The 19,586-nt window shown below is 35.8% G+C and overlaps 1 protein-coding gene across 1 annotated transcript in view; it reads right to left on the bottom strand.

The window, feature by feature from the left end:
- The window catches only part of LOC121372100 (fibrillin-2-like), a 51,925-nt gene that overhangs the window by 15,011 nt on the left and 17,328 nt on the right, over positions 1-19,586 (bottom strand). Inside the window, exons 18-30 of the mRNA XM_041498363.1 lie at positions 18,566-18,691; positions 15,476-15,601; positions 13,138-13,260; positions 10,998-11,123; positions 10,257-10,376; positions 7,403-7,531; positions 6,031-6,153; positions 5,343-5,465; positions 4,694-4,816; positions 3,506-3,628; positions 2,702-2,824; positions 1,480-1,602; positions 782-904 (exon numbers count right to left, since the gene is read on the bottom strand). Coding sequence (XP_041354297.1) covers positions 782-904; positions 1,480-1,602; positions 2,702-2,824; positions 3,506-3,628; positions 4,694-4,816; positions 5,343-5,465; positions 6,031-6,153; positions 7,403-7,531; positions 10,257-10,376; positions 10,998-11,123; positions 13,138-13,260; positions 15,476-15,601; positions 18,566-18,691 — 1,611 coding nt within the window. The remainder of the gene's footprint in view (positions 1-781; positions 905-1,479; positions 1,603-2,701; positions 2,825-3,505; positions 3,629-4,693; positions 4,817-5,342; positions 5,466-6,030; positions 6,154-7,402; positions 7,532-10,256; positions 10,377-10,997; positions 11,124-13,137; positions 13,261-15,475; positions 15,602-18,565; positions 18,692-19,586) is intronic.

Below are 19,586 nucleotides of genomic sequence, written 5' to 3'. Positions count from 1 at the left end.
TAGTTGAACGTTTCGATTACGAATGCAACTCGATTACTAATGATTACTCGATTACTAATGATAACTGTTTCCATGTGAATGTATCTCATGAATACCAGTCATTAATGTCATATTACATTATCCATCAATTCATTAATAGTTTGTCGTTACTTGCAATGAAAAGTAGTTTTTGCGTTTTCATTGTGTGTCAGTATATATATATATATGCCATGCTTTGTGTAGTATATCATCTAAAATGCACGTAAAAGGAGAGTTCTTAAACTCATAATTCGTAAATAAATTATTTAATTTTTGTTATGTTCACCACCACACATAATGTTGTTCAAAGATACTTTACTGATGACAAGATTATGCAGCTGAATATATTTTCAAAGAAGACGAGTCAAGTCAGCCAGATGACCAATGATAATTTGATAGTTGTAGTTTATCACTTTGCTTTACTCGACACCTTAATATGTTAGTACAAATAATGGTTGCAGGATAAAGACAACATTATGGAATTTAATATGATATGTATATTCAAACTATTTGGCCATTTCATATAAGGGTCTGACTTTTGTTCCGTTAGGAACATTGTTTATTGCAAATCATTTTAAAATCAAACAATGATTCTAACTTTAGTAATTTATAAATGTTCCAAGCCCAGTATAGTATACATTTTGGTCTAAACAATCTTCCAATATTTGTATGAAATGTCCCAATTTTAATACTCTTCATCTATACCTATGTAATACATGACATTATTCTTAAAAACATGTTTTCTTTCTACATTTGGCAATACCTTGACAGCTGCGCCCATCGCCTGTGAAGCCAGACTTGCAGGTACATGTGTAGGAATTCTTGGTGTTTGTACAGAAAGCATTGGCATCACAGCTGTGTATTCCTGAACTGCACTCGTTAATTTCTGCAAGACGAAATAAAAGACAAATGGATCAAATAATGCCTAAAGCTCTTTTAAATTATCGCTAATAGATAGATATAATATAAGTATATAAGTGGTTTTCGTCAGAAAACACACACACACAAACACACACACACACATATATATATATAGTCATAATTCAAATATGGTAGTAGAGTTATAGCGTATGGCCACCCTGCTACATGCAACACTTTATCGCAAAACACATCAATATACACGACACAGAAATTCCATGACCTTTAAATCAAATTTGATAAAAATGGGAGGACGGGGATGCAAATAATTTAGCATAAAACAGGAAGGGTACAAGTTGTCTGTCCTTGTTTGGTACACATTATCATCCGATTTACTATATTTATAACAGAACACTTAGGTAATGTACAGCTGCTCATTGCAACTGTTTTAGCAATGACCAATTAAGAAACATATACTATATGACAAAACAAGAAATAGTTCAGTAATAGTTAACATTTCAAACACGCTAATGTACACACACAAACGTACACATCTGCATGGGTGAACGTGTATATGATAAAGACACATCTAATTATAATTACCTGCACAGCTAAACCCACTGCCAATGTAACCTGGTCTACACGTACACTTATACGACCCCTGTGTATTACTACAGTCTGCATTTTTATCACAAGCTTGAGTTCCTTGAGTACACTCGTTGATATCTGTAATAGTATAATATACACTGTAATACCACCATGGTCATAATCATAATAAACAATCATATCTGTGCTAACTATACTACAGCTAAGGGGAGATATTAAGGAGGACTAGAAAGCATATTCCAAAGGTGTATTATCAAACACTAGCATGACCATGGGCCGAATTTACGAAGCCTGTCTTTCTTAAATACACATTTTAAACATTGTAAAAGTTTAAGTATTGTAAATGTATATATTTGCACGCGTGTACGACGTGCACAGAAACAGGCTTTGTACATTATAATTATACAATGGGCTCTATGTGGGCATCCTATATAATGGTTTATCTACTGGTCTTAACAGTATTTCATAAACCTTCTAAGTCTTTGCATCCCATTATCGGATCCCACCAAGAGTGAGTTTTCAAAAATCCTATGGGGAAGATCTCGCTGATAAAGGACTATGGGCTTTCACTCTTGCTCTCCATCACTGCCCTGAGACTAGTTCAAGGAGAATACGTTTGTGAATGTGAATGAAACAAGTACAACAAAATGATTACATACCAATACTCAGTATGGTAATAGCTAAAATGGTTCACAATAACAAAAGTTAGGGGAGCAAGTAATCTTTTAACACCAACCTCGGTGGTGTTGTGATTAAGCCATCGGAAATACGGCTGGTATATACAGGGTTTGCAGCCCGGTATTGGTTCCCACCCAGAGCGAGTTTTAATGACTCAATGTGTAAATGTAAGACAACTACGCCCTCTTCTCTCTCACTAACCACTAACAATTAACGATTAACCCACTGTCCTGGAAAGACAACCCAGATAGCTGAGGTGTGCCCAGAACAGCGTGCTTGAACATTAATTGGATATAGACACGACAATAAGTTCAAACGAATGTTTTCACGGCGGGGCCTGCTTACGACTAAATATTAATGCATGCCCTGGACAGATAGCCTACATAGCTGATGTGTGTATTCTAGACATTACATTTAACCACGAACAGCCGTATCAAAGATGTTTCGGTTTACTAGAGACAAAAACAAAGGTCTACGTCGAAAAAAAAAGACATAAACTATCTGTTGTTTTCCTAGCACATCGGTAAATGGTGTACTGTACCGGAACAGGTAACTCCGTTTCCACTGTACCCCGCCAGACAGGTGCAGGTGTGAGATCCAGGTGTGTTTGTACAGCGAGCGGCGCTGTGACACCTGTCGGTTTGTAGAGCACACTCGTCAATATCTGAATGAATGAATGAATGAATGAATGTTTAACGACACTCCAGCACGAAAAATACATCGGCTATTGGATGTCAAACTATGGTAATGCAAATAAATAAAGTGATGATCAACGTCAACATACAAATTCAAGATTTAAACAAAAACAGTGTAAAGAACTGTGCATAAATACAAATACAAATATCACAGAATTTTACGGACACCGAATTTTACTCTAAACTTCAATTTGTGCTGTATTGGCCATTCTCAAAGAGAATGTTACACCCCTGCACCACGGTGAGGTTACAGCACGCGCAGGGGTCAATATCTGAAGTCAAAGACAAAACAGCACGTGTTCAGTTATTATAGCATAACAATTTTAAACCTATATATATATATATTTATTTATATGTGTATGTGTATGTGTATATGTATATGTATATGTATATTTATATGTATATGTATATGTATATGTGTGTGTGTGTGTATATATATATATATATTTATTTATTTATTTATATACCTTTTATAACTAATGTATTTAAATCTGTTCTAATTAGAAAGTGTGTTGTACACTCAAAATATGTACACTTCAAACTGTGAATGTGGTGATACATATATCACTAGCATTGGGCCAATGGTCATGTATGAGATTGTACACTTCAGTGATCTAGCTATGTTGTGTAGGTGATTTCTAGTGTTTTACCTGTACAGGTGAGGCCATCGCCATTGTAACCAGCTTTGCACACACATGTATATGTGCCTTTCTCGTTGACGCAGTCAGCATTCACATGACACAAGCCTTGTCCAGAAGCACATTCGTTATTGTCTAAGCAAAAATAAACATAACATGACTACGTTTCCACTCTTCAACGATTTGCTATATGCGTACTTAAGATCTAATTATAGTAGTGTTTATTTTGTTATTTTACATGCTGAGACAAATTGTTAAGAATTGTGCTTAACACAATGTGATCTAAGAACTAACACATAGTTAGTAAAATATCAAGCAAACATTTTGGCGTCATCGTTGGATGTCTTTTTAATGGCTGCTGGGAAACGTTGTTGGCTAATAGTAGCACGCTTGGCAAAGGTGGAAATGTAGAGTATGTCACCCTCGGTGACTCGGAGTTTTCCAGTCCCAACTACCTGATCTAAGATCGTGAAAAGTTATTTTTAATTAACTGATCTGTTGCTTCTTCCAGTTGGAATTTCACAAGTCGTAACAGCGGAATTGATGGAATAAGTGTCAATATATACTGAACTCCAAAAGAAACGCGAATGTAAAGCAGGAAGCAACACGATGTTGAGATCCAGGAACATTACAGATCACGGACTGTAAAATAGCATGTGAATCGGTGTAGTAGGTTCGAATTCTGCCCATTTCCAGTGTTTTTAAATATTATATATTGTTTAGTATTCCACAGAATGGAACGGAACGTCTATATAACGTACACCTATTCTAGAAAACTAGCCATAACAGTGACTTGTGTATTTTGTAGTTCAATATAGGCATGCATTACACACCAAATAACTGTAAGCTAAATATAATGTACTGAGGTCTTGCTAACCGAACATTATGTTATGTTCTCAGACTTAAAATACTATATATAAAAAGATAAAGTTTGTTTTGTTTAACGACACCACTAGAGCTCATTGATTTATTTATCATCGGCTATCAAATGTCAAACATTTGGTAATTTTGACATAGTCTTAGATAGGAAACCCGCTACATTTTTTCATTAGTAGCAAGGGACCTTTTGTGTGCACCATCCCATAGACAGGATAGCATATATCATGGCCTTTGATATACCAATCATGGTGCACTGGCTGGAATGAGAAATAACTCAATAGTAAAACTATATATAAAGTAGTTGTGCATGTTCAGATTTACCTAAACAGGAGATTCCATTCCCAGTGAAACCCGTTTTACAGGTGCACGTATATGAACTAAACGTGTTGGTGCAGAAGGCATTCACGTCACAGTTGTTGTTGAGTCCCGTGCATTCATTGATATCTACATAAAAAGAACATTTTGGAAATACATACAGCAAGATCACCGACAGCAGAGAGAATCTACTTGTAGCTGCACTAGTGAGAGAATCCCCAAAGGTTTAGACTATGAAACTAAATGTATCTTTAAAACACCGATATAATACTGTAAGTAGAAAATACATGAGTACACATACACTTTTTATTTATAACACCCCACCACCTCCCCCCTCCATCACAAAACCCCCCATTAAAAATCCCCCTGCATGAGCAAGACAAGTACCACACAAGAACCACAAAACGAAACAACCGACAGCAGTAATAATTATATTACGGACATATAACCTATAAAGTGCCGTATAAATATATGCATGTAGTGAAAATTGTTTGCAGAAATTGTTTATGAATAATAAGTAAATTAATTATATACGTACTTCATGACAGCTTACGGTAGAAAATATAATATAACCTTACAGCAGTGAAATCCATATATCGTTCAATATATATATATATATATATATATATATATATATATATATATATATATATACCTGAGCAGTAATACCCCGTTCCGACAAAACCAGGCTTGCATGAGCAAGAATATGATCCTACAGTATTTGTACAAAAGGCATTGCTGTCGCAAGCGTGTGTTCCCAAATTGCATTCATTGTTATCTGGAAAGAAAAGGAAAAAACACGATTGACAGTAAATAAAAAAAAATACCATAATTGACTTGGAAAGGAGCAGTGTCCCGGTGAAAATTGAGTAATCTATGCAGGCCGAATGATGCAAAAATAGTCAAGGCGGGTCATTAGTTTCTTAAAAAATGTTTTATTAATATTAATTTTTATTGAACACAAATATATGCACGTCTGATTATGCTTGGATAAAGGGCTACAAGGTCTAAACTATAGAAACCGAGGGTAGAATACTTTCCCCACTTGAGGTCCAAACCATTAATGTTGGCCTAATGTGAACCCATTTATGACTGAACAAAAGATATTCGGAAACCTTTATCTTTATCATATTTAATTAAAGCAGTCCAGACAGTACATGATTTGCGAGTGCCGAAATATGCAACAATTCATTTGGAAAGTAATAATTATATTGGTACAAAATTAATAAATATAATAGTGTATGGGTAATGAGTTGCCTACTTGAACATGGTTTGCCTCTGCCGCAGTATTCATATTTCTATCTAGAAAGTAATAATTATAATGAAGTAGTCAGTGTGGGTACCTGAACATGTTTTTCCACTGCCAGAGTATCCAGATTTGCATTCACATCTATATAAGGTGGCGGTGTTTACACAATCAGCATTCACATCACAGGTGTAGGTTCCAAGAGCACACTCGTCAACATCTGAAAACGTGCATCCAGGCATATTGGTTACGACAAAACAAAGACTAGATGCATTTATTTACATATTGAGGTAATTATTGTCTTATGTTGTCACAAGTCAATACCATTGCAAAAGCATATGACAAATCATTACATTTTTGGGGAAAGGGAGCGCATGGGCAAACTATTGTTTAAGGTTAAAAAAGAGGTACTGGCGTTTATACAATTTTAGACTCTGAACTCAATACTAAGATACTGAGACTTTATTACCATAGCAACGCCATACAAATTGTATGCACGTGACTTAATTTTAGATTGGGTCTACACTCTAAAATATTATAAGCACGGACCCTGGTCCCCTCTAGAACCTCCTCTGCCATACAGGGAAAAAACGTGTTGCTACTAGAATCATGACTAAATGAGACTGTGCATTGAGGAGAATCGCTCCAGACGGGATCGTCTTTGATCTTTTATTTGACAATATCATCAGTGCACTGGCTATTCTGTGGAAGACAAACTATAGACCTTCCCTCATTTGTAGGATGATGGGATGGACTATAGTTTTGAATTGTCGCCCACATAAATTAGAGTACGAAAACAACGTTTAATCTGTTACGGCCGCTATGTTATTTTATGAACTGGTGTCTCCTTGTAATATGACCGCGTATCACGTGACTGTAACTTAGTTATTCAATCTTCGTGTATGCGATTATTTGAAATTCAGAGTTATCTTATCTTGCAAGGCTACACCAGTCCATGGAGGTCTTAATCAATAAACGTAGTTTTCTTACTATGGTATGTTTTTCAGTTTTAGTTATTTCTTAATGGACCGTTTTTAATTACACACAAAAGTAGTCCTTGTTTTGTTTGTTGCAAAACACTCTCAAGTTTCTTCTTGCGTCAGATCAACGTGACATTAGTTGCTGAAAAACCATCCATGAAGATTGATAAGGACTGTAGGTATATGCATGTGTATAATATTCCAATTATACTGTTTAATAAGTTGTATGGGTGTCAGTTTTATTTAGTCGTCTGGGAGTCAACGAATGAATGGATGTTTAACGACACCTCAGCAGATAAATGACATCGGCTGCGGCATTTGCAAAGACAGATGCTAAAAGAGAGTTAGAAAGTGAGATCCTCAAGACTGGCTCCAGAAGAACCTTAGATCATCGTGAATTAGTCTTGAGTTCGTGCGAGTTTTCTCAATGATCGGACTGCTTTAATATTGCACCTCATTCATCATGGTTTCGTGTTAGGTTGTAGTTACCTGATATAACGCAGGTGAAACCATCCCCAGTATATCCCTGCTTACACGAGCAACTATAGCTGCCAGGTGTGTTGGTACAGTCAGCGTTCACATTGCAAGTGGGTTGGCCAGAACTACATTCGTTAACATCTGTTTGAAAAAACCCAAAAACATTCCATATTCTTAAAATAAATCCGTCCATGTAGCTGCAAAGTGAAAGGTTGGAATATTTGTTTAGCAAGTTATTGTAGCGCTGATACTTACAACTGATGCATACGTTAATTTAGATTCTATAGGTTGTTCTCCACATAGTAATACTGAATCTCAATCAAATGAGGAAACGACATTCTATGTGTGTATTTTAACAGAAACAAACACTGCATATTTTAACTGAATATATTGTATTTTCATCTCAATGAGAATCCAGGTTTAGCTAAGCAAACATCAGTTACTGTTTCTATTAATGACTCAGACTTAGTTAACTAGACGTCCTTGATCGCCTACCAACTGATCCATTAGTGGAATCCCCACTAATTATTGTCGTCAACAAAAATAAAATATCCAAACACATCGATTCTTATATGTTAAAAATTCCAATCTTTGCACATATATTATTTGTAAACTGGTTTATCGTTAAAACGTGTGACGTCACAGGCATAGCTAAATTACAAAATCGCTCATGTGACCCCTATGTCATCCTAGAATGCAGCCGAAATAACATAAATACTAGCTTTTCCCTTAATTTTTTTATGGTCTGCAGGATAAAGATAATAACTAGATAATGACGTAGGATGTCGGCTTTATCCTGTACAGGCCGAATGAGAAATTCCACTCGGCAAGCCTCATGACATTTCACTTTCATACCTTCACAGAATAACGTCATTAACTAGTTATTCTCTATATACAGAGCTAGTTTAAATAAGATTGTTTCTGTATGTTTACTTCATAAATCATGACTTTTGTTTGAGATACCGGAGTATTGGTTGTTTTTCTTAATTTTTAATTAATGAAGTCATTTTGCGAACTGTCCCTTTCTTCAAAATACTTGGTAACATATTTGTTTTTGTTTTTCAATTATCATAAGACAGATTAATGTCGTAAAAAGCGGGGAAGGAGGAGACAAGCCACAGAAGTGCACTTTTAAGTTACTACGTAGAAAGTCCTTGTTGGCTATCTGATATTTCTGATATTACCCTTTTGCACTCAACTCTGATTACACTTTTAGTCCCCAGCTATTTATATTAGGCCAGACACGATCCTATAAGAGCTATCTCTGATATTTGTTTGGTTTGATTTTTCTTTCCTGCACTACCCATTTTGTATAAATCTGTATCATTTATCTAAACATACCTTTGCATTGCCTGCCATCTCCATTATACCCATCTCTGCAACTACATGAATATGATGCAATATTGTTAACGCAATCTGCATTCGAGTGACACATATGGGTACCCGCCGTGCATTCATTTTATATCATTTTGTACAAAATATATAATTGAGATGTTAGTTTGTTGGCCATATGGGTTACAATCTATCCGCATTGTCATCATTCAGTATCAAATGTGGAAACAATGTCCTATTTATGTTTATAGAAACATAAGCTGTACATTTGAATTATATATTTAAGTAATATTTAATTATTTCAAATGCTCTGTCATGAACATCCATAGAGGCAATTATTAAACAAGCATCGTGTTGCTACATTTTAAAGCAAAATATCTGATTGTATTTCTGAGGAAATGTCCACGCTGACGCTCAGGTCGATTTAACCGAGTCAACTATAGTGTGAGGAAATGTCCACGCTGACGCTCAGGTCGATTTAACCGAGTCAACTATAGTGTGAGGAAATGTCCACGCTGACGCTCAGGTCGATTTAACCGAGTCAACTATAGTGTGAGGAAATGTCCACCCTGACGCTTAGGTCGATTTAACCAAGTTAACAATAGTGTTTACTCACATGGCCATATGAAACAGTTTTGGTTCCAAAATATACCAATGATTGTTTGTTTTTTGCCTAGCTTGTGTTTTCTTTACAGCACTACCCACTGGGATCGCCAACATGTAAATCAATTTTCTGAAGATGCTGTCTGGGATACAGTTTTGTTATTTAACCATTTAGAATCGACAATCAACTTTTTTTTTAAATTTTGGACAGCATGCTTCGGTATTATTTGAATATTATATTATACTACCTATTGGAATTTAAAATTTGTTTTGTTTAACGACACCACAAGAGCACATTGATTTACTGATCATCGGCGATTAAATGTAAAACACAGTCAGAGGAAACCTGCATCAGTTTTTTATTAGCAGCACAGATCTTTTATATGCATTTTATCCGGAAACTGGGCAACACATACCATGGTATTGGTTGGGACAAGAGAAAAAAATATCAGAGAATGGTTCCACCAGGGAGATCGAGTATTCGACTCAAACACCTCAAACAAGCATCCCAAGTAAGACCCGCCCTCTATTTAAGTTATGTGAACAAAGATGTATTACTATTTACTTTAAAATATAGTGGTGGATTGCTACCTTACTGCTTTGTCAAGACGACTATCTTGTCTGAGGTATGAATACAACGGCGGGTCCTAGGAATATTATATAGGGGAATACTAACGGGAAAGTGGCACATGGACCAGTTGGTCAAGGGGTATCCGGATGGGAAAACAATTAAAAGAGAACAAAGGGGCATTTGAAAATTGTTTAGGGAATCACCTAGTTACCTCCCTTAGATCCGCCTCTGGAATAATGCTGAAAATAATCGTTGATAGCGATAACACATTACTTAAAACTTTATTAAAACCTGATGTGTATTCTGAATGTTGCATTAGTAAATGATGTTACAGTTTAGTGGGGCGAGATTGTAATGTACCTGTGCATTGTCTGCCATTTCCCACGAAACCAGTTCTGCATCTACATGAATATGATCCAATAGTGTCCGTGCAATCTGCATTCGTGTCACACTGGTTTGTACCCGTACACTCGTTGACATCTGTAAATGTAAATAAATATATTAATTGAGATTTCATTCATAGACTAGCTACACTCTTAGGTATCTGGCTGCATGGGAGCAGATCCTGCCGCTAATGAACATGGCTACCAGAAAGGAAACATGTTTTATAACAGAAATAATCAGTTATAACAATGTTCACGTGTTATGTATAATACGTTGCCATGCAAGCTATCTAATCCCTGCAAACACTGTTCTTGTCTCAAAGCTCCATTACGTAACGTATCTACTAATTAAAACACAAAAACAGCTACACTTTTAACTGACATACATGTGAGTGTGTTTTATATGTTTGACCGTATCTTGTGTGCCATTATTGTCCAAGCTAGTCTAAAATAGCACCTCTAAATAAAACGAACATATATTGTACATTTCTCTCTGAAGGCAAATGCCCCTTCGCATTCCACACTAAGTATGGTTACAGTCTCAGTTGATACACGTTTGCAAGTCAAGATACCATTTCGTCTAAATGCAGAAGTTGAACGGAATGGTACCTTGAGCCGTTGGCTTGCGGCGATGTAGTGGATATTATACACATGTAAATTTGTGGGACAACATAGGGTAATCATAAAAGTAACAAGTCAACTGTGCTTTATGTTTTACCTAAACATGTTCTTCCATCTCCAGAATAACCATCAAAGCAAATACACAAATAGGATCCTTCTAGATTGGTGCAGCTCGCACGCTGGAGGTGGCAGTTATGTGTTCCAGCAGTACATTCATTAATATCTGAAATATATCAAACTTGAAGACCAGTCATCGTCAAAAACGAATTGAATATGGTTAGAGGACGCATGCTTCATCATTCTGGTATGACATCTTGCTTTCAATAATATTTAATTACATTGTCTTGAAGTTGTTCAGCTGTAAGACGTTTTCGATTAACATAGTCTTTTTTGTGACTGATATTGCATATTAAATATATTTCTTGTTTAGAATAACAAGGGGTTTATCTTTGGCTGTTGTAGCCCAAAACGGATTTTACCTCCTAATAATTTTGTACGTATGAAACAATGGCCGGTGCAAACATTAACACCCGGCCACAAATACGCTGGATATACAGACACTGGCATTCTAAAGAAGCACATATATTTCATATCTAAGTGTAATATTTAAAAAGACTGTCAGCTGAAAACATCTTATAGTGGCTGCACACCCAGGATAAGGGACTATCCTACGTTTTCAAGCTTAGCAAAACTTTACTAAGAAAATAAGCACACATCCTGCCCATTCCTGTTTTTTAAATAATAAGTTTGTTTTGTTTAACGACACCACTAGAGCACATTGATGTATTAATCATCGGCTACGTCTCGAACCTGTTTTTTTAAAACGCCATCTTATTAACATGTTTTAAATATAAAGCTTTATAAATGCAATTGAAATGATCTTTGGCCTTTGAAGGAAATGGTGTACGGAATTATTTTAGACAAAAACCAAGATCGATGTCCTGCTAAAGACTACAATGTCCAGAAATGCATTGGTTATAGAGATATTCATATTCTAATCAAGAAAACGTAAGTAAACTGTAGTGTAGTAGTGTAAAACTGTAGTATTTGTGAAATACATTTTAAGATGGGTATAACCTGAGGATAGTTCCTTTAAGAGTGCACCATTTAAAGTAGAGTACTCAAAAATTGTATTATGCCCTCCCCTGGCTTACTTTAGTAAACTGTTGAATTTCCCCCGATAATATACAGTATGGTAACTATTTTTATTCAACATTTACTGGTACCGAAACTAAAATATAAACTACGATTATCATCGATAATACTGGATATCACCAGTTGCAGGAATCATGTGTCTACTTTTGAGAAAATGTTTGGCTCACATTGTGACCCTAGTCATTACAATCACCGGTGTTACGTCATATTATGAATTTCAACTGATCATGATGCGAGAAAACGTTTATAGATAAATTAGTAATAATTATGAAAGCCAGTTGCCCTAACTTACAAGTTGAAAGAACACACACACACGCACACACGCACTTGTATAATTATAAGTACCCCGTTTTACAAGAGCTTTGGTATAGTGTTACAATCCTAGTCTGCATTCTGATAACAAGGGTTGGGCCTTTCAGTACACATGGACACAAATATATTACAAACATTGAACAGAGAAAGGTGATAAACCATTGACATAGTATATGTTGTAGCACACCCGAAACTCGCTTATCTGTCCCATTATGAATTACACGTATGTGTAGTTTAGCGTATGATGGTTTTGTTTGAGAGTGTAGGCTAATATCTACAACATAAAAATAGTTATACATATATAATATACTTGATTGAAAACAAGTTTACTTTTCGTGTCCGAAATTAGTAAAATACACTAAGCATGCAATAATGCATTTGAGACGGGTAACGGGACAACTGCATGACAATATCAAAGAAAACCCCAGTCAGCTGACATTATGTGAAAAGATCTCTTACCAAGGCACGTTTTCCCATCCCCAGTGAAGCCAGCTCTACAGCTACACGTGTAAGATCCAGCGTTATTTTGACAGTCAGCATTGGAATCACAGTCGTTAGGACCATCAGTACATTCATTGATATCAAGCAAAATTAACTTCATTATTCTGCTGTCATAAATGTGTTAGATATTCTCAGTGTAGCATTATAATACAATGCAGATACGTGTCAGATGAAAGCAATATTATATAGATAATAGTATACATGTATATAAAATGACCTAAACCAAAACTGACAGAGTAAATGATGATGTATGAAAACATGCCTCTTACCTGTACATGATTTTCCATTTCCAGAGAATCCGTTTCTGCAGGTACAAATGTACGAATCAGCAGTTTTGTTGCAGTCGGCATTCGCATCACAGTCGTTGGAGCCCGCCACACATGCATTGACAGCTACAACACGAAGACAAACATTTAAACAACGAACAGTCACAATACTGGAAACACTGATACCTCAACAGGGATCGCAATGATCACACAGACAATACTGGAAACACTGATACCTCAACAGGGATCGCAATGATCACACAGACAGTACTGGAAACACTGATACCTCAACAGGGATCGCAGTCATCACACAGACAATACTGGAAACACTGATACCTCAACAGGGATCGCAATCATCACACAGAAAATGCTGGAAACACTGATACCTCGAAAGGGATCGCAATCATCACACAGAAAATACTGGAAACACTTATACCTCGAAAGGGATCGCAATGACAACACAGAAAATACTGCAAACACTGATACCTCAACAGGCATCGCAATCATCACACAGAAAAGACTGGAAACACTGATACCTCAACAGGGATCGCAATCATCACACAGACAATACTGGAAACACTGATACCTCAACAGGGATCGCAATCATCACACAGACAATGCTGGAAACACCGATACCTCAACAAGGATCGCAATGATCACACAGACAATGCTGGAAACACTGATACCAAAGACTGCTTGGAATACTTATTATATAAAATTAATGATATTGAACTTTCAAACATCTATAATAAGACAAAAAAACGTGTCAATTAAGTACCACTCATTTAAATGAACTATATTATTTTAAAATATTAAAGCATGAGTTTTGAACTAAAACATATTGCAGCCCTAGGGTGTGTAGTTATCATATCCGTCACAAAGTATTTGTTTTATTGGATGGTATGGCACTGGCTCATTGGTCATCACCTTGTAGGAGCCAGCCGTATGTTTTTAAATTGTTGTCACAAGTATGTTATTAGCATGTGCTATTAAAAATAATCAACGGGAGCTTAAAAAACATTATTAATGTTTAGCTTTATAAAAATAACTACTGTTTGAGCAAATCAAACATGTATGAATGTCAGAGGCATACACACACGCGTGCGCGCTTACACACATACATGTACCAATATACATGAATGTATATATCAACAAATAGTGCATAATTAACATGGTCCAGGGCGAAAAACCAGGGCATTAAGCAGGTCAGTGATTGCACAAACAGTTCAAAGTCTCCAACACGGACTGAATGGAAAAACTGAAGTACACTCAGCTCTAACTGCAGAACCCGGCTCCAATCAAGAAACGTTGACCGCGCACACACACACACGTGCGCAGTGGCGGATATAAGGGGATCCCATGCCTCCCTCCCCTAATTTTTTTGTTTTTATTTTTAACGTCAGAAAATCCTCCGGGAACGTTTGTTCGGCAAATGTCATCCCCCCAAATACATTTTCTGGATCAGCCACTGACACGCTCACACACCCGACACACAATGCTTACTACAAGCACACAATTTCCTTCTTGTTTTTATTCACAAAAACCGCCCCAAAAAACCCGCCTACTTAAACAGCATGCATCGCACATTTACAAAGAAACAACAAAACGGTGGATTTTGTACACGGTATGCCATAGATGTACTCTCAGATACATTATTATTACAATTTCGCCCAGTTAGCGCTAATTCCGGCATAATTTAGTGGAAATAAAACAACTGACATGGATCAAAGATGAAATAAATAAATGCAGAAGTATAATTAACTTCCAGTTAGCTACACAATAAACAAAGTTTGCTTTTATCGGTACGCGCTACATAAAGTTCCAACCGACGACCGGAAACACGTCGTATATGCGTGGCTTGTTACGGTGACGTGTTTGTTTTTTACCGACTGGTCTTATTAGTAGTACTGCACTTACAATGTTACAAAGCTGTACAATTTAACCTGCTGTGACAGAATGCACACCACATGCTTTAGATGGTAGATTCATTGAAAATATTTCAGGTAAACTTACGTTCAAAAACATTCTAAAACAAAGAAATTTACGTTGAACATCTGTGGATGGCCGCGCGCGTCATTTTCTCTTTACGAACTTTAAACGCTAATATCTCGTTTTAAATGGCAAATAAATTATTGCACCCTTTAATATTCGTAACCAGTATGATCAGAAGTAGTAGTGGCAGTATAAAATATGCTTTGAACCGTTACCTGCAAACTGACTTCCCTTAACAAGTACGCTAACACAAACACACATATAGGCCTACATACAGGTAGACACATATACACACAAAGGACACGCAGAAATACACACGTGTGAACCCAAAATATACACACACTCTCACCTGTGCACGTGGTCTTGCCATCTCCTGAGTAGCCAGGCTTACAAGAACAGTTGTAGGATCCAACCGTATTAGTGCAGTCTGCATCCTGATGACAAGTGGCACTCCCGTCTGTACATTCGTCAATGTCTAAGAAACAAACATGATGGAAGGTGGAATGAATAAAAGGAGGCATTTGTAATTCAGTGGTTCCCTTTAAAATTATGAATTCAAGCAATATACATTCTGTTATAATCGCACACCTTTTGATATTACAATATTGTCAATAAAATGGGGTATATAAGGTGTTTTGTCTGTTTTTTCTGCACCTACAATGTTGTAAAGATGCAAAGGAAATTGTTTGTTTTACTGAACTTAATATGAGTGCGAGGCAACGTTACATGGTTATTACTGCCTAGTAATGGTGGCAGGAAGTGACTACAGCTACTACTTATTTTTTTACAATGACGTTTAATTTGAGTATTTTGAGTGAGAACACAAACACCTTTATTGCCTGTCTATGTGGGGGTATATTACGTGGACTGAAGTAAATTACATTGCCATTGGCATGAGTTTGCTATCATTATTAACATGATTTATACTACAATTACATATTAAATACATTATTATCTTAGTGTATGTGTATTCAATGTGTTTATAGCTGTCCTAATGTTTGAGTACTTCAACGATATATGTGTTATGGTAATGTAAAGGTTGGGCCCTACATTTAACACATTATATAGCAAATAGCCATTACATAACCTAAATCTACAAAGCATGTAATATTTGCATTGAAACAAAACGGATATTATCTCATACTTCATTTCATCCTGCAATCACTATATGTATTGCTAAGATATAATGACTAGATAAATCTCTATTTTATTTTATTTCGCAGAGCAAAACTATACTTTTGTGGGACAGAACTCGCTGCGATCAGCAAAGGAATGTTGCATTGCTCAAAGTTACCAATTCTTTAATTTACATTTGATTGTCTTAGTTTTTAAAAACGTTTTGAAGACCTATTTTATTTTAGAAATAAGAAATAAATTGTTGTTATTTAAGAACTATTTTGTTTTGGCGCATGCATAGATATTGTAGCTGCGAAGCCATTGAACATATGTGGACACACTACCCTGAAAAACTGGTTACTGTTACTATCAACTTTATCCTGCTCAGGTCGAATGCCTCGCATCATGTTCCATTTCAACCTTCGCAAGATAAACCGGATATTTAGACAGTAACCGATTTTTTAAATATTTATTTCTTAATGTATACATGTATATACATTTTTCATGGTTATACAGACATTGAAATTTTTAATAAGAAAATACATTAAATATGTAATTTTAGTGGTTAACAATCTCCGTTAGTTGAAAACATTTTAGAATGGTCTCTTTAACACAACAAACCCCCACTATTTAAAAAAATTCCAACAGAAAACGAACTCGAGAGAAACTTGGATTTTCGTATTTTGAAAACTAAACGAGTCATAGAATACAGATGTAGGAATGATTTTGGGGTCACATAAATTATGTTACCGTCACATGTTTTTCCATAATAAAGTGTCGAATTGTAGTAAAAAAATTTTAAAAATTTTTCTAATCTACTCTAACTTAACTTCGAAATATGTACCACCAGACAAATTTGGATTTTCATTATTTTGACTTGTAAGTAAACGAGCAATAGCGCTAAAGTGTCGTTTTGTAGGAATTATTTCCATGGTTGCACATTAACATTCAAAATCACTGTCAATGCTAGGACATGGAAAACAAACATTCCAATTTTTATCAGTTTTAACAAACAAAGTGAATTATTTCATTTTATTACAAAAACACACGGGTAAAAAAAGTGTTTTTGTAATAAGTGTCAAATTCTAATCTACTCTAACTTAATCTTGGGGCTGAAATATGTACCACCCGACCAAATTTGGCATATGTTTTCATTAGTTTGTCGATCCACAGACTTGGGAAATTACCCATATTGTTGTAAGTGCGTTAAGGGTGTTTTGGGAGCAATTTAAAAACTCCTTCTTCATAAGTTTACCAATATCAACGCTACGTCGACTGTAAAGTATTGGAAAAATTATGTTATCTCTTTTTACGGCGCTACCAGATTCAACGTTGATTCCTAACGGCTGTTTTGTCTGTAATGTACGAATCCAGAAGGCCTCAGGGGTTGTTCAGTTGGAATTATTTCAAAATTTTCATCTAACGAATGGTCAGGTAGATTGAAGTGATTGGCGACATGGGTGTCAACTACATGCCGAATATCATACTTGTGACAAACTGCTCTAATTCTCAGTTGGTTTTGCGTTTGTCCTACGTGCTGTTTTTTTTTACATAAGTTACAGGCGATTAGATATAGTACATTTTTCGAATCACAGTTCATGTCTGTCCGAATTTGATATTCAATTTTAGTCTATTGACTTTTTAAAGTCGACTGCGATTTAAGTAAGTTGTGAAGTCTACACCTGGTTTTGGCACAAGTAGTAGAGGAGCCCGTGCTTATTTTAGGTGATTGGTTATGCTGAAGTTTGTATGGTTTATAGCCTTCAGTTGCCCTAAAGGGAATTTCTAATTCTCGAACAGTTTCAGATTTAATTTTTCTTAAAAACCGTTTTGAATATCCCCTCGGTTTTAAAGCACTAAATAAAAGTGAACAAGCCTCATTGAAATTATGTGTCTTACTCGAATTTCTGTGAAATCTAATAATCTGAGATTTAACAATGCCTTTAAAGGTGTGGCGTGGGTGAAAAGACTTGCAGTGGAGAAGTTGGTGTGTCTCTGTGAGTTTGAAAAACACTTTGTAGTCTAGGTAACCTGATGTTTCAAACTGTGTACCTTTACAAATTGTTACATCCAAAAAATCAACACACACACGCGCACACACACACACGTGCGCAGTGGCGGATATAATATTCGTAACTAGTATGATCAGAAGTAGTAGTGGCAGTATAAAACATGCTTTGAACCGTTACCTGCAAACTGACTTCCCTTAACAAGTACGCTAACACAAACACACATATAGGCCTACATACAGGTAGACACATATACACACAAAGGACACGCAGAAATACACACGTGTGAACCCAAAACATACACACACTCTCACCTGTGCACGTGGTCTTGCCATCTCCTGAGTAGCCAGTCTTACAAGAACAGTTGTAGGATCCAACAGTATTAGTGCAGTCTGCATCCTGATGACAAGTGGCACTCCCGTCTGTACATTCGTCAATGTCTAAGAAACAAACATGATGGAAGGTGGAATGAATAAAAGGAGGCATTTGTAATTTAGTGGTTCCCTTTAAAATTATGATTTCAAGCAATATACATTCTGTTATAATCGCACACCTTTTAATATTACAATATTGTCAATAAAATGGGTATATAAGGTTTTTTGTCTGTTTTTTCTGTACCTAAAATGTTGTAAAGATGCAAAGGAAATTGTTTGTTTTACTAAACTTAATATGAGTGCGAGGCAACGTTACATGGCTATTACTGCCTAGCAATGGTGGCAGGAAGTGACTACAGCTACTACTTATTTTATTACAATGACGTTTAATTTGAGTATTTTGAGTGAGAACACAAACACCTTTATTGCCTGTCTATGTGGGGGTATATTACGTGGACTGAAGTAAATTACATTGCCATTGGCATGAGTTTGCTATCATTATTAACATGATTTAGACTACAATTACATATTAAATACATTATTATCTTAGTGTATGTGTATTCAGTGTGTTTATAGCTGTCCTAATGTTTGAGTACTTCAACGATATATGTGTTATGGTAATGTAAAGGTTGGGCCCTACATTTAACACATTATATAGCAAATAGCCATTACATAACCTAAATCTACAAAGCATGTAATATTTGCATTGAAACAAAACGGATATTATCTCATACTTCATTTCATCCTGCAATCACTATATGTATTGCTAAGATATAATGACTAGATAAATCTCTATTTTATTTTATTTCGCAGAGCAAAACTATACTTTTGTGGGACAGAACTCGCTGCGATCAGCAAAGGAATGTTGCATTGCTCAAAGTTACCAATTCTTTAATTTACATTTGATTGTCTTAGTTTTTAAAAACGTTTTGAAGACCTATTTTATTTTAGAAATAAGAAA

Source organism: Gigantopelta aegis, chromosome 4 (assembly GCF_016097555.1).
Source record: "Gigantopelta aegis isolate Gae_Host chromosome 4, Gae_host_genome, whole genome shotgun sequence".
In the NCBI taxonomy this organism is placed as follows: Eukaryota; Metazoa; Mollusca; class Gastropoda; order Neomphalida; family Peltospiridae; genus Gigantopelta; species Gigantopelta aegis.
Note: the sequence above shows the minus strand (reverse complement) of the source record. Positions and strands in the feature narration are given on the sequence as shown.